General features: G+C 39.8%; 1 protein-coding gene across 1 annotated transcript; it reads right to left on the reverse strand.

Annotated features, from left to right (window-relative positions):
• Positions 1–15473: 15473 nt before the first annotated feature.
• Positions 15474–16088, reverse strand: LOC149153725 (uncharacterized). The gene has a single exon (XM_089443901.1). The coding sequence runs from the start codon at positions 16086–16088 to the stop codon at positions 15474–15476; it is 615 nt and encodes a 204-aa protein (XP_089300027.1).
• Between the last annotated feature and the right edge of the window lie 327 nt (positions 16089–16415).

Genomic DNA, 16415 nt, shown 5'->3' on the forward strand with positions numbered 1-16415 from the left:
GGATCACTCCTAAGATATCATGTGACACTAAATGTGCAAATATCCAACAAAAACTGAAGTTTAAGGTGAACAACACCTACTTCTGAGATGCCTTGTCTAAGACAAGATAATTGATTTGTTCAAAGTACCCGATAATGAAGAACATTCTTGCTCCCTCTTAGAAACCAATTTCTTTTTATGAATTTGGAATCATAATGCTAAAGACCCTAGATTACAGGACCTAAAAAGTAAAGTGCAAACTCTAACATTCTCCAATAGGCCTCACTGGTTTGAGTGAAACATAAAAATACAAAAAGATAGAGCAACACTGGTAGTCTGGGACAAGGCACTGAATCTCCATAAGCATCTGGCCATAATTCATTTGCTCTTTCAAGGGTAACCAAAGATACAATTCTTGTTTACATGCACAGCTCGAGGTGTATAGTCTATAAATGCGGACGACTCACAAGCAACAGGATAAAGACTTTATTTGCGTCCTAATAATTAGTAACGCTCAATAGGCCATAACAGGCCTAAAAATGCACAAAACTCGTAAGAAGAACGCAATAACAAGCAATTTTGAAGAACACAACATCCAAATTCGACAAGGGTTACTCTTATTTCCTTACAGAAATCATGCCATGCTATGTTTGAGATTCTGCATAACATGAAATCAATGAAGGAGATAACTTTGCAATAACATATGACATGGAACAGAAAGGAGAAAAATTGGTGAAAATTTTGTTGTAATGTAGACATTAGAGAGTGTGAATTACCACTCACGTTAGGCTGGTTCCGAGACCTGCATGAAACTCGTTGAATAAAGCGCAAAAGTATGTACGGTTAGCGAGCAATGCCTCGTGTTCTGCTAGAGGAGATGGTTTATAACATTTGCAAACAAAACTGACTACCATAAAAAGGGATACAAATGCATCAAATCTTGAGCAAATTAGTTATTTAACAGTGATCTTTTTTTTTGTATTCTGCATCAAAAAATTAAGCTCAATAAGTATGACATGGTCTTTGCATCTCGACCACACAATTCAAACAGAGTCAAAATCTCCAAAAGTAGTCTTTAATGCATGAACATATCCTGAAATTAACAAGTCACTTGAATCATTAAAGGTCTTACTTTGAATAAGATATAGACAATGTTGTTGCATGGGGAAGTCATGCACAACATGCCTTCCTTGAAACAAACGAGATGGTGAAATGGATTTTTTTCCTATATGGTTTTATTTTCAAATAGTGAGGAATGAAGTTATATGATAACCTATATCATTTTAGTGCCCAAAATCCTATGTTACCAGAAACAGAACAGACGTTGGCATTCTTGCAGTTATAAGGTGTCGAAAACTATATCCCAGTTTAGGTAGAGTTATAAGGTGTCTAAACCTATATCCCTGGTGAGCGATGTTAAGACCTAGCCTTCTGATCATGGAATTGAATGGGAATGGAGAGGAAGCTTTCTTGATCTGAAAGATTAAGATCTCAAGATGAGTGGATATGGTAGAGGTCATGGATTTGGGAACGGAGTTGACACTGGGAATCAATTGGCACAGAGCCTCAAACATGTGTCGGTGAGCACAAAACTCTAACTGTGAAGTCATTTTGGAATCACAATTTCAATATTTCAAAATGCAGAATTGCAAACTCCAAGTCCTCCGGAAATTTTGGATGGGATGCAAAAGACTGTAAGTTGTGCTTGACAGAATGAAAATGCAAATAGTTAATGCATAAAAAAGATGTAGAGATTTTGGATGAATATATTTTTAAATATACATACAATCTCAGATAGTACATATAAATAAACTATATCCCAAAGTTCCGTTCAAAATTGCCGAAGAATAAGGGATTCTTTGAACGAAATTGTTACAAGGCCTGTTAAAGAATGTTATACCGTAATCTAGGGGGAATGATGTAAGACCACATCTGTAACTTTTAATGTAATCGAAAAATAGGGGAATGATGGAGCAAGTTTATCCACGCAAATAAAAGGTCCTCCTAAGTCAGAAAGCTGGGGCTTTTATCTAAATTGCAACAATGATTAGCAAGACCAAAACAAAAACGCAGAGCCCAAAAATAATAGTGAACCCGATAATAATAAAACTGCTCAACTGCTTGACAAGAGTAAAAGACAGATTACCTCCAAAGGCCATGCTCTGTTCACAATGCAAAAATCAACAAAAGTACTAGGATTAAACACATTGTTCTAATTAGCAACACTAGATGCGTGTAAGTATCCTATACAGAAAAAGACTCTCGAAGCTACTCAACACAGAAAATGAGTTCTCCGAATGACAAGAATGTACACAGACTGCTCAACACAAAAAATGAGTTCTCCGAACGATAAGAATGTACACAGACTGCTCATCTGCTTGACTAGAGTGAGAGAGATTACCGCCAAAGGTCATGCTCAGTTCACAATGCAAAAATCAACAAAGATACTGGGATTAAGCAACATTGTTCTAATCAGCAACACTAGATGTGAAAAATATCCTATACAGAAACTCCTCAGACTAGCCATCGGATTGGTGGAGGAAATGGCAGAGTCAAACCAAATGCGAATGGAATACAGACTCTTGGCATAAGTGAAGGCAAGTAGCAGTGGTTATTCGCATCAAATGACAAGGAGACTTGAGGAAAGTATAAATTGTGGGTTTAGTGGGCTTTGGGTCTAGATTTTGAACCAAAGCTCTGATACCATGTGTAAGAGCCCTATCCTAGGGTCTGCTACCTGTCCGATGTGAGAAACTTTCTCTCTCATCCACCGGACGCGTGTCACCTAGTGTATGGGATCGGGCGGGACTCGGTCGAACCCACTTACCGCTCAAAGCCCTTCCGATATCCTGCCGGTTTTAGCGCGGGACCCTCCTTCTGACGGAATCGGCAATTTCCGTACAGTTTTATGCTTTCTTCGTGACCGAGTGCTTGGGGGCTTTCCTTGATTGAGGGGGGATGCCCTGCGATACGTGATTAGCGCTTTAGCGCTCTGTTTCTGGATTTGACCTCTCGTTTGTCAATTTGTGCCAGTGCGTGGTTACCATGGGCCAACGGTCTGCGCGCTTTGACCGAGGGTCCTCGTTGCTCCGTGCTGACCACAAATTGCCATTGTTTAGAGGTTATTTCTGATAAGCTCGACATCCATAAGACTTTGAAACTTCGGCATGAGTTTTTACAGAGTTCGGGAAACTTTAAGAGAGTTTAAGGATCCAATTCGGATCACGGCCTTCCCACTGAAAAAGCTTTTGGACCACCAAAAGTTGGTTTTCAAGCATCGACTAAGTGAGGGTATAGCTGTCTCACTTGTCCAATCTCTATCCACTTTGCACTACTTGGCTTTGAACCCTTGAGTCCAATCCTGAGGTACTCAACATCTCCCCTGCGCGTCGTCCTCACCTTCCTGTCCAGAACTGTGTCTTCCTGCAATTCATTGAGATATTCAGGTAACAGATCATCAATAGAAGGCAATTGACTTTGCTCTTCGAGATCTTCAATTAATGAAGGTTCAAATAGTCTCAAGCTTTCTGCATTAATGACTAAGTAGATGTGCATGTAAGCTGGCAAATCAAGGCGAAAAGAATTCTCACCAATTTTCTCAAGTATCTTGAAAGGTACATACCCTATTGGCTTTAGACTTTTACCTTCACCTTGCATTCTGTCTTTGCTGATATACAACCAGACTTGATCACCAACTTGGAAACTATGCTCCATCCAATGCTTGTCATGGCTTGCCTTGTATTTGGCTTGGCCCTTTTCCAACTGTTCCTGTACTACCTGGTGAATCTCTTGGATTTTTTCAATGAACTTGGTTGCCTTGTCCACATCACTGTGTCCATCAACTGCTATGTCCTTACCAAAGACAAAATCCAAGGGAGACCTTGGTGTGAAACCAAAACAGGTCTCAAAAGGAGATCTCCATGTAGAAGAATGTTTAGCTCAGTTGTAAGCATGCTGCACATAACATAAATGTTCATCCCAAAGTTTGGGATGCTTGCTGCAATAGCCTCTAAGCAACTGGATCACTGTCCTATTGACCACTTCTGTTTGGCCATCTGTCTGTGGATGAAAGGTTGTGCTCTTCTTCAGTTTGGTGTCCATCAGTTCCCACAGACTCGACCAAAAATTCCCAACAAATCGGGTGTCTTGATCAGATATAATGGAAGTGGGTAATCCGAAATGAACCCATACATGCTGAAAGAACAACTTTGCAGTTTGTTCAGCTGTAATATGTTTGTTACAAGGTATCAAAATACACATTTTGCTGAACCTATCCACAACAACATATAAATAGTCATGACCTTTCCTAGATTTAGGCAATCCTCCAACAAAGTCCATGGAAACACTTTCCCAAGGATGCAAAGGAACTGGTAGTGGAGTGTACAAGCCTAGTTTTCTATTGTTGGGCTTGCTTTTAGCACACATGGTACATCCTCTTACATATCTAGAAACTGTCTCATTCATTTTTGGCCAATAACAAAATCTTTGCAGTTGTGCAACTGTTTTACTTACACCAAAGTGACCTGATATTAGAGAAGTGTGTGCTTCTCGAATTATCTTTACTCTTTCAGTTTGTGGAATGCATAGCTTCCCAAAATGATACAAGAGTCGGTCCTTAACATGATAATCCAATTCTTCTACTTGTTTGCCTTGACTTAAAGTTGCATATACATCTTTAAAATCTATATCTTGAGCATATTGTTCAATGTAGCTCTCATGCAATACTGAAATGTGCTTAAGTATAGTAGATGCATTTATAATTGGTCTAGATAACATATCTGCAACTTTATTGTGTATGCCCTTTTTATATCTGATGACTAGATGAAACTTTTGTAGAAAACCCATCCATCTATAATGTCTTGATTGCTGCAACTTAGTTTGGGAGTGTAGATATTGAAGTGGTTGATGATCAATATGTATAACTGTCTCTTTGCCTATTAAATAATGTTTCCACTTTTTCACACTCTGTACTAATGCATACAATTCTTTATCATATGTGGGATAGTTAACTACTGCAGAATTAAATGTCTCAGAATGATAACATGTGGGTTTACCATGTTGTATCAACACTGCTCCCATGGCATAGTCACTGGCATCCGTTTGAATCTCAAATGGTCTTTGAAGATCGGGCAGTGCTAGTACTGGTGTTGTACTATTCTTTTTTTTCAAGGTGTCGAAGGCTTTCTGTTGTTTGCCTCCCCACTGAAGCACCTTGTTCAATCCTGTTAAAGCATGTAAAGGAGCTGCAACTAAGGAAAAGTTAGAAATGAACTTTCTCCAATATTGTGCTGCTCCTAAGAAGCTTCTAAATTCTGTAGCAGATTTGGGTTTAGGCCAGTTTACAATCACTGCAACCTTAGAGGGATCTATCTTCAATTCACCACCCCCTACTATATGTCCCAAATAATTCAAAGATGTTTTGCCAAATTCACATTTTGAGAGTTTAACATAAATATTTTCTCTTTTCAAAACATCTAGGATCTGCTTAACATGCTTTAAATGTTCTTCCCACGTTTTGTTGAATATAAGAATGTCATCCAAATATACAATAACAAAATCATCAAGAAAAGGTCTGAGTACATCATTCATTACTCTCATGAAAGTAGCAGGAGCATTAATTAAGCCAAAAGGCATAAGCAACCACTCATACAATCCCTGCTTTGTTTTGAAAGCAGTCTCCCATGCATCTTGCTCTGCAACTCTGACCCGATGATATCCACTACGCAAGTCTAACTTGGAAAAATAAACAACTTTTTTCAATTGATCTAATAGATCATCTATGTGAGGAAGAGGATAACGATTTTTTATCGTTATCTTATTCAGTGTTCGGTAATCAATGCACATTCTCCACGAGCCATCTTTCTTTCTCACCAAGACAATTGGAAACCCACATGGTGATGTGCTAGGTCTAATGAACCCCTTCTCGAGCAACTCCTACACCCGCTTCTTGATTTTTGCATTATCTAAAGCGGACAACCTATACATTCTAATGTTAGGCAATGGAGCATCTTGCTGCAAATTAATATCATGCACTATTTCCTTTTTGGGTGGCAAACCTTTAGGTTCTTGAAACAAGATATCATATTCTGAAACAACTTTTTCTAAATCATCTTGTTGTTTAGCATCACATCCCTCAAATACATTGGTTTTATCAGGTTTCTTTTCCTTTACAACCATTAGTAAAAATTGTTTGCATGAATTTACAATTCGTTTCATCTGCCCTGTTTTTATGAGAGTATAATTATTCTTGAGCTTATGAGCCCTTACAATATATTCGATTCCATCTTTAACGAGTAGATACTTGTTCTCAGCTCTATAGAAAATAGCTTTTCTATCATACAAGTAAGGACTTCCTAAAACAATTCCACATATATCCAAAGGAACTATATCTAACTCAACCTCATCTACAAATGCTGACCCAAAAGAAAACTTAAGTTTACATTGTCTAGTCACTTGTAGTTGTGCTTTATCACATAACCAACCTAATGGGTATGGCTTCTTGTGAGGTGTAGTCAGTAATCCCAACTTCTTTACAATTGCTTCAGAAATTAAATTTACTTGTGAGCCACTATCAAACAAAGTATCAATCTTTTGATGCTTGGAAATAACTCGAATATGGAAAAGATCATGTCTTTTTCTCTCATTTTCTTCATTATCAGTAGATTGTGCAGAATTACTAGTAGATGCTTCAGAATTTTTACCTTTTATACCTATGGCTGCAATTGTTGCTTCATCTCCTGAGTCTGACCCCAAATCTTTTTGAATAGCTGCAGCAATCTTCTTCTTCTTGCCCTCGAACTTCTTAGGTCTCAGCTCCGGATGCAGAATCCAGCAGTGCTCATCATCATGCCCATCCTTCTTACAGTGAGTGCATGAAGACTTGCTTTTTTGTACAGCGTTTGTCTTCCTCTCTTTCCATTTATGTTTTCTTTTCTCCTTATTTTTGCTTGGAGTGGGTTGGGATGATCCCCCAACTTCTAGGTTCCCATTCTTACCTCTCGCTTCTAGATGTGTAGCCTAAACAAACACCTCATCTATACTAGTGGGATTAAACATGAGGATGGTGTGCCTCATGTAGCTATGTAGACCACCTATGTACTTCAACAGAGCCTCAAGTGAGTCTAATGAAATTCCTAGAATCAAAGTTCTTTTCCTAAATTCTTGGGTGTAACCTTGTACACTTTTCCCTTTCAATTGGCGAAGAGTTTGCTAGCTCATCATGGCTTGCTGCATGTAAGCTAGTGGATAGAATTGCTTTTTGATTGTAGAAACAAATTCACTCCAGATAGAAAGAATCTTACCATGTTTCTTCATGTCAGCTTGCGTCTTGCCTTCCCACCATACCAAGGTAGTGCCTCAAAGGCGTAGGCTGGCCAACTAAATCTTACTTTTGTTTGAGTCAATGCTTTGCACTCTACAATAAACATCAATCTGTCTGATCCAATTATCCAGCTTGTTTGCATTCAACTCTCCATCATATATTGGTAAGTCAAATTTAACATCTAATTTAATCAAAGATGTCTTCTTTTTACTTTCAGGGCTATTAGGAGGTGTGAGAAATTTTTCTTCTTTCCCTTTGCCTTTAGAGTTGTCATGGAGGAGAGATTCTTCTACTCCTTTGTCTTGTTTGGAGCTTGATGAATCTTCATCTTTATGTTTCCTAAAGTCCCTATACATTTCCTCCACCATTGACTTCAGGGTCATAAAACTATCCATGAACTGGGAATCTGATTCCAAGGGATTTTCTTCTGACATTTTCTTCTTGGAATAGACTCTTCCAATTTCCAGGTTAGTTTCAACCAACTCTCCTTCTCCTAATTTAAGCTTTGATCTAGTTAGCATTCAACAACAAAATCCAGCACAAGCTTGTCTAACCTTAATAACCTAGGAGCTCTAATACCACTTGATCTGAAATCACCCGTAAATGACCTCAGTGAATTAATGAAGGTATTACAGACTCAAGTGCTGGGGTGTGCCTATGTTATTTTATGCAACGGATTGATAAGATTGCGAAATACACAGACACTGAAACAGTAAGAGAAACACAGTAAGCAAACACAACAAACTTAATAACGAGTTCACCCAATCCTCCTGGGCTACGTCTCTTGCTCCAGCCTTCAGTGGTGGCCTTTCAATTGTGTCTTAAAAGTAGAGTTTTTACAATAGTGAGCTCAAATTGAGTCTCACGGAATAGATGATGATCAGTAGGATTTTACTTGGATCCCCCAAGTCTCTAGAGTACACATACTCCCCTTACTAAATCTCGACCTCAACTGGTCTCAATGGTATGAGTCCAATTTGGTACTCAATACCTGACAGCTATACACATAAGAGTTGCTTGAACCTCTCAAGCCTTCTTTGGAGTTCACAGACTCTCGGACTCTCTCTGTCTCTGTCTGCAGGTCAGCTCGACTTCTCTGTTCTCTGCAATTTGCTTCTCTCTCTTTCTGCCTGCCTTTCTTACTCTCTATCTGTTCGTGACTTAAAGCCAATCCGTTCCCTGACTGTTTGTTTCTGCTTCCTAGCTCCCTAGATCTCCTGCCTCTGTCTGCTTGAATTCCCCTGCTCTGCGTCATCATCACTGTGTAACGCTTCACAGAGAGGTGGCCACCTGTTTCCTCACGAACTGAGTGTCAGTTCTCTTTGAATGGTCGTTATTTCCATTGCTCCAAGATTGCCCGCGAAACTGATTCCTCTGCCAACTCATCGGTCATACCGGACCTCAAATCTCATGTGACTCAGTCTATTTCCCCATCGAATCCGGTCATCCATCGGATCATTTCTCCGCCGTTGATCTGGAGCCTCCAGATCCTATGGTCTCCGTTCATATCGAGCGGGTAAGTAGCATGACCTTTACCCGTCCGATGTGAGCGGTTTTCTCTCTCATCCGCCGGACGCGTGTCACCCAGTGTATGGCATCGGGCGGGACTCGGTTGAACCCACTTACTGCTCGAAGCCCTTTTGATATCCTACCAGTTTTAGCGCGAGACCCACCTTCTGATAGAATCGGAAATTTCCGTATGGTTTTATGCTTTCCTCATGACCGAGCGCTTGGGGGCTTTCCTTCACTGAGAGGGACGCCCTGCGATACGCGATTAGCGCTTTAGCGCTCTGTTTCTGGATTTGACCTCCCGTTTATCAATTTGTGCCAGTGCGTGGTTAACATGGGCCAACGGTCTGCGCTTTGACCGAGGGTCCTCGTTGCTCCGTGCTGACCACAAATTGCCATTTTTTAGAGGTTATTTCTGATAAGTTCGACATCCATAAGACTTTGAAACTTCGGCATGAGTATTTACAGAGTTTGGGAAACTTTAAGAGAGTTTAAGGATCCAATTCAAATTAGAGATCCCCTTAATGTTGGCAGGTCCATCACCATCAACAATACCATAAGTGCATAGGTAGGTTTTGGTCATGCAACATCACCCTCGCTACTTCCACAATGCTATGGTTCTTCCTCTCAGCCAACCCATTTTGTTGTGGGTTGTGGGGTGCTATCAAATCTCATTGAATGCCTTCTTTTTCACAAAAAAATTAAACTCATTCGACACGTACTCACCTCCATTATCGCTCATGAGAGCTTTCACCTTCTTTTGTGTTTCTTTCTCAACCAGTGCTTTGAATTCTACGAACTTGGAGAAAGTATCATCCTTCTTCCACATGAAGAAGATCCAACACTTCCGTAAAAAGTCATCTTTAAAGATGACAAAATATTTGTGCTTGGAAGTGGAGGTTATCGAGAAAGGTCCATAAACATAAAAGTGGATCCTTTCAAGCACTGCATGTGTTCTGTTGTCCTGATCATGGAAAGTGGATTTTGTGTACTTCCCCAAGGTACACCCCTTGCATGTATCCTACTTCTCTAATACTCCTCTGGGAGGCCTATGGTTATCTACTGCATTATCTTCAAAGCTCCATGATGCAAATGACCAAGTATTCTATGCCAAAGTTCATTATGACTAGCCTCTGTTAGCATAAGTTAAGAGAGAAAACTGAACAACTGTATAAAAATTTGTCCCTAACCTCAGTGACAAATAAACATTCCTTCTCACTTTGTATGCTTGAAGGAGTCCTGTTCTTCTCCAATGGTTGTTAAAATCAAATTATGAATGAATTTATTTTAAAGCAGGTAAAATTATGATTTAATTGAAGAGGAAGTGTAAAGACAGTTTGAAATCCCTTTGCCAACTTTTCCATCCAATGAACATTCCTTCTCACTTTGTATACTTAAAGGAGTCATATTCTTATCCACTGGTTATTAAAATCAGACTACGAGTGAATTTAATTTAAAGAAGGTAATAATTTACTAGAAGAGAAAGTGCAAAGACAATTTGTGACCATAGGTTAATATTTGTGGCGAGGATGGTTTTAGGGACATTAATAAATTTCTTAACTTCCTACCAAACAAGATTTTCTTATGCAAACAATCCAGTACATAAGTCATTAATGGGGCATATATCCCTGTCCCATATGGGTCATGCCTCACTTACCTCAACAACCTTATGGACTCAACTTTCCACAGTTATTACTTAATTCCTACAGAAGATTATCAATATTTTTTGATCATCCCCTTTTATTACTTAATTTCTACAGAAGATATTTTCCCCATTTATTCTTTATTACGTAATTCCTACAGAAGATTCTCAATATTTTCCTTCTGTTTCCCCAGTTTGTTTAGGGAGAAAAATATTGTATATGAATGTCGGGATGCCTTTCATTCTTCTATTATTATTTTTTAGTTTCACTTTGTGCTACCGTTTAGTGTCTTTTTTTATATATTTTGATAGTTTCACTTTGTGCTACCGTTTAGTGTCTAGATACCATGAATGTTTCAGTTTCTAATGCTCTGTATGAGTAAACATTTTTTTTGAGAAAATATGCAATTTGTTGTTGTTGTTGTTTTTTAAATCAAATTGGAAGAAAATTACTATATTTTGGAACCCAACTTTTATAAATTTTCCCAAAATTTGTAGCTATGTTTGAAGTTATCTTGATAGAAAGCTTTCCCAAGTTTTCTCGGAGTGGAGAGTGGAATGACGTATTTATGATTTATTTTACAATGAGAAATGATGTTTTCAAGATTTTTACCAATTTTGAATGGTCACGATGCATTCACTTGCATGAAGGAATTTGTACATCGGAATTTGTTTTTCCAGTGGAGATGCCATAGGGATGAATATGGTGTCCAAGGGCGCGTGAAATGTTTTAGATTTACTTCAATTGAGTTTATTGACATGGATATTATTAGTTTTTTTGGCGAGTTTCTTTATGCAATTGTACTTTTTGTGCTTTTGATTGGTAATTACGTTTTGGGTCATCGCTTTGTCAATAAGCTTTGTGGACTCTTGGTTTACTGCGCAGTCTTTCATAAGGTTTTGTTTTTTTGTCTTTACTGTGATCTTGACCTATTTGTTTAATGCCTTGGCTCATCACTAAGCAATTTATGCAAAGATAAGAAGTCCACACCAGTGAACTGGATTGAAGGGTGAGACTATCATCACTGAGGCGGTTGTTTGCAGTGAATTGGATTGAAGGGCGCGGTAAATCAGTTGTGTGTGAGGTTGTCATGAGAAATATGCGAAGAGACTAATAAGCATTTCTTATTTTTGGCAGAGAGTTTGTTAAATATTTCTTATAATTGGCAAAGAGTTTCCGATTCAGAATGGATATCATAGCTTAGGTTTCATATCAATATATATTTGTTGTAGAGATACATATATAATTGTGTCAATTACTCAATGTCCAACATTTTGCAACATTTGTACTAAGTGGGGTTTTTGTTATTTTTTTTAAGAATTTGGTAATATAATTTTGAATTCTTTAATATATTTTTAATTTGGTAATATAATGAAATTAAGAATTGATTTAAAAAAATGGACGCTTGAATTTTGCAAATGTAATACAAAATATAAATTGAATTGTTGGTTTAAATATATTTTATTAACTAATATTTTATTTCTAAGAATTGTTGATTTAAATATATTTTATTAACTAATTTTTCATTTCAATGAAATGTTTAACATCAAATCAAAATAATAGTTTTTTTTTTTTTCTTTTCAGTAGAGATACATATATAATTGTTTCAATTACTTAATGTCCAACATTTTGCAAAGTTTGTAGTAAGCGGGGCTTTTGTTTTGTTTTTTTTTTTTTAAGAATTAGGTAATATAATTTTGGATGATATTTTTATATTTTAATACATAAATTGATTTAAAAAAAAAAAATGGATGCTTTAATTTTTCAAATGTAATATAAACTATTAATTTTTCATAATTGTTGATTTAAATTTATTTTATTAATTGATTTTTCATTTTAATGAAATGTATAACATCAAATAAAAACAATAACATTTTATTGTTTTAAGATTATCATATAATTTTTTTTTTCTAAGTAAGGTTAATCTATTGATATAATACAAAAAGTAGTTACAAAGTTTCCTGGCCACAGATGGACTCGGCCTTAATCAGCACGCAACCATGAAAATTGTCTGAGACTGCCCCAACAAAGGGGAAACCAGTCCAAATGAGAAATGTCCAAAATACAACCAAAGTTAACCCACAGTTTTCCTAATGAGACCACCCAGAAAGCAACATCAAAAACCACCCAGAAAGCAACAGTTTGTCCTGATTGGACCAACCAACTAGCAAGTTACCCTGAGGACACATAAGCAAGACAGAACGAGACCAAGAACTAAAAGAAATGCCACCTGGCAGATGTGACAAGCGTCTCAAAGTCATCCGGAGCAGGTTCCTCCACAATTGGACACGCCCAGTCATCCGGGTTGTCCACCTCGCCACGACCCGCTGCCTGATGTCCTCCCTCCCTGCTTTCGGCCTCAACTGGCAGGCCCGATGTGTCCTCCAGACGGCTTTCCACAGCCCGCGTGTCACTTTGAATGCCCAAGTCATCATGCGAGCTGCCAGCATTGGCTTTCCCATGCCTTCTGTTCTGACTGGCATTACCTTCCTGCTCATCATTGTTGCCCCTATTCCGACTTGGGCCAGCACCGTGCGTCTCCTCCATGGAAATGGTCATGGGGATGTGCTGCTCAGGCTCTTCAGTAATGGAGATGGAGACGGTAGCAACAATTACCGGGCAATTCAATAAGCTACGAAACCGAAACTGCGTCGTGTGAGGAACCTGATGTGGAGGCAGAGGAGAGGTTGCAGTGTGTACCACTGCTTCTTCGCGTCTTGAGCAGTAGAGGTAGGCTCTGCCTCTGCCACTTCTGGTATTCGGATATTGACCTACAAGACTATACTGGCGGGGATTTTCAGCAGAGGAGGCAGGGGAAGCCGAATTATGGCTATGCATAGCAGGGGAGCGAGAGCTTCCGCCTCGCATGCCACTGCATCGGCTACGCATACGATGGCGGACCATGGTGGAAATAGGAGCAGTTACAGAGTCAGGGGGGCGGAAAAAGAATTGATAGAAGAAATTTGCGTAGAGGTTACAAAGTTCTGGGGGACAAGAGTCGAATTGCAGAAGTTTGTTTGGGAGTGGTGGAAGCCATTACCTGAGTCAAGACAACACACAATCCAACATCTGCGCCCAGTGCTGGTTCGCTCAGTCGGCTCTCCCGCCTGCGGAGGGCAAGCACAGTGAAACAGGGGCAGAATGACTGAAATGTTCTCCGGCTCCATGGTTATGCAAGTAATGGCCTTACCTCGACTGGAGCAGGCATTAAATGCCGCCTGCGAGGTGCCATGAATATCAGTCAGATTGATCTTGGGATGGTTGCAGAGGGCCATGTGGCCGCCCTGCCCGCCGTCGCCCCATCTTATCATCATAATCACCTTAATTAACACCCGCATCCGGGGGTTGAGCTTCCTTGTGCACCAGGTCAGTGCAAATTTGCAGTTGATTGTGGTCATCTATGATGTTGAGAAGGCCATAATGTAGGATTTGGTCCTGATCTACTCCAATGTTTGCTAAAAGATCAATAACTTTGTTACTGTCCCTTTTTATGTGAATAAAAGTTATTGCTCGCCTGTCTTTTATCCATTTGCCTATTGTTTCAAGCCTGGCCATTAATCTCCAGCTTTTGGCAACTCGTGAAGCTGTGCTTCCTTGTTGGATTTGAGTGGCCATATTGATAAGGATTTGAGTGTCCCCTTCTATAAGGATGGGATAAAAATTATGTTGGTCAGCTAGCTTCATACCTTGCCACAATCCTTCCAGTTCTGCAGAGTTGTTCGTGTCCCATCCAATGGAGCCAAAATACAATAGTAGGGGTTGGCCCTCATGATTTCTGAATATGCCTCCGTATCCTGCTTTGCCCGGGTTTCCCTTGGAGGCACCATCGAAATTTAACTTAATCACTCTTTTTGGGGGGTGTAACCAATGTGAAAGCTGCCTGGTTGCAATGCTGGGTCTATTGGAGTTCAATTGTGCTTGTGGGAGCTGTATGTTCCAATTAGCCCATATGCTTAATTCCTGAGGCTGGGTCGGAAAGTCCTCAGTTGTCCATTGATGCAATGCAAGAGTTTCCTTGATGTTCTGACATAGGTTATTCCATATGATTTCTAAGGAAGTTTTGTGATTTTTGAAAATTCGTTTATTTCTTTCCTTCCAGATTGTCCATAGAAGGAGACCTGGCAAGATAGTCCACAACTTGTTGAGAACTTTGCTGTTATAGGGCTCTGGAGTCCAGTTGCTAATGGTGCCTCTTATATCCCCAAGAAGTCTGCATGGTCTCTGGCATCTGAAAGTGAGCTTTTCCCAGAGTTGATTGGCCATGTGGCAGGAGTCCATGAGGTGCTGAATAGTTTCTTCATTGTTTTGACAGTTGGGACAGTAAGATGGACCTTGAAATCCTCTTTTGATTAAGTTGTCCCATGTGAGAATTCTTTGATGATACAGCAGCCAGATGAAAGTGGAGACTTTGGGCCAGATCCCGGTAGTCCATATACGATTCCAAGCAGGATCTATTGGTTCCTGAGTTTGGAACATTATCTGGTATGCTTCTTTGGTGGTGTATGTTCCTTTCAGTGTATATCCCCATCTTAGAACATCGCTTCCTGTATTGACTCTGATTCTTCTACTAGTAAGCTCTTTGTGTAGCTCCATGTTATAAGCTTCTGTTTCTTGCTGTGCTATTTGCCTCACCGGTTTCCATTGCCTGAATCCCTGTATAGTGTTAAGAGTCCAGAAATGTGCTACATTATCCTCCTGGTTAATGTCGTTTCCATTATGATTTGTGCCTGGTAAGAGTGCTGCAATTTTGGGTCTCTGTTGCCAAGAATCCATCCAGAAACGGGTCGTCCTCCCGTCCCTTATCTCCCAGAAGCTATGCTGATGTATGACCTCTTGCTTGGTCGCATTCCAAATTAGGGATCCTGTAGGCGTGGTAGTTATCCTGATTAGTTCTTGTTGCGGTCGATTATTTGCATACTTTGCAGTCCATAATTGCGCCCATGGCTTCTGTGGGCAGGAAACCCATTTCCACCAAATCCGTGCTCCCATCAAAGTATTGCTGTGTTGTGGATCACGTAAGCCTAGACCCCCTGCTTTTTAGGCTTGCAAACTTTTTCCCATTTGACTAAAGCCCATTTTCTGTTTTGTCCTGTGGAGCCCCATAAGAAATTGCGTTGCAGATTCCGAATTCTCTTCAGCACCCATTTCGGTGCAGCGAGCACTGAGAACAGATAGAGGGGCATTGATTGTAGGACTGCCTTTATCAGGACTAATCTGCTTGCCATGTTGAGAGTTCTATATGTCCAAGACAAGAGCCAACTTTCCATTTTCTCAATGAGTTGATGCCAGGAAGCATGCTTTAAGGCTGAATCTATGAGAGGGGCGCCTAAATACTGAGATGGAAGCTTGGCTTGAGAGAATCCAATGATTTGAGCAATGATTCTTTGGGTGGGAATAGGAGTATGGAAGAAAAAGATTTGAGATTTGGTAGTGTTTATGGTGGTGCCAGAAGCTTCTGAGAATGTGTCTAAAAGAGCTTTAAAGGTTCTGGCCTCATTTACAGAAGGATGACCAAAGAGCATATTGTCATCAACAAATTGTTGATGGGTGATAGCAGGGGATCCATGGACAGAGAGTCCTCTAAGATCATGGGAATGAACGGCATGCTTTATAAGATGGCCTAGACCCTCAGCCATAATGATGAAAAGAAAAGGGGACAGAGGGTCCCCTTGACGAATTCCTCTTGAAGGGTGGTACGGTTTAGAGGGGATCCCATTGACAAGAACAGAGCAAAGTGGGGAGGAAATGAGGGTCATCATCCATCTAACCCAGGTCGGGCTGAATCCAAAGGCCGTTAGCATCTATTTTATGTAGGTCCAGCTGAGTTTATCAAAGGCTTTGGAAAGGTCGATTTTCAACAACATACCTGCCTGTTTGTTTTTCTTGAGAGAATGGATGGTTTCGTGAGTAAGAATAATACCATCTAGAATTTGACGACCTTCTACATACCCAGATTGCTCTGG

The sequence above is a fragment of the Pinus tabuliformis genome, chromosome 9, assembly GCF_031772625.1.
Source record: "Pinus tabuliformis cultivar Carrire ecotype Pingquan chromosome 9, CPIR1, whole genome shotgun sequence".
Lineage (NCBI taxonomy): Eukaryota > Viridiplantae > Streptophyta > Pinopsida > Pinales > Pinaceae > Pinus > Pinus tabuliformis.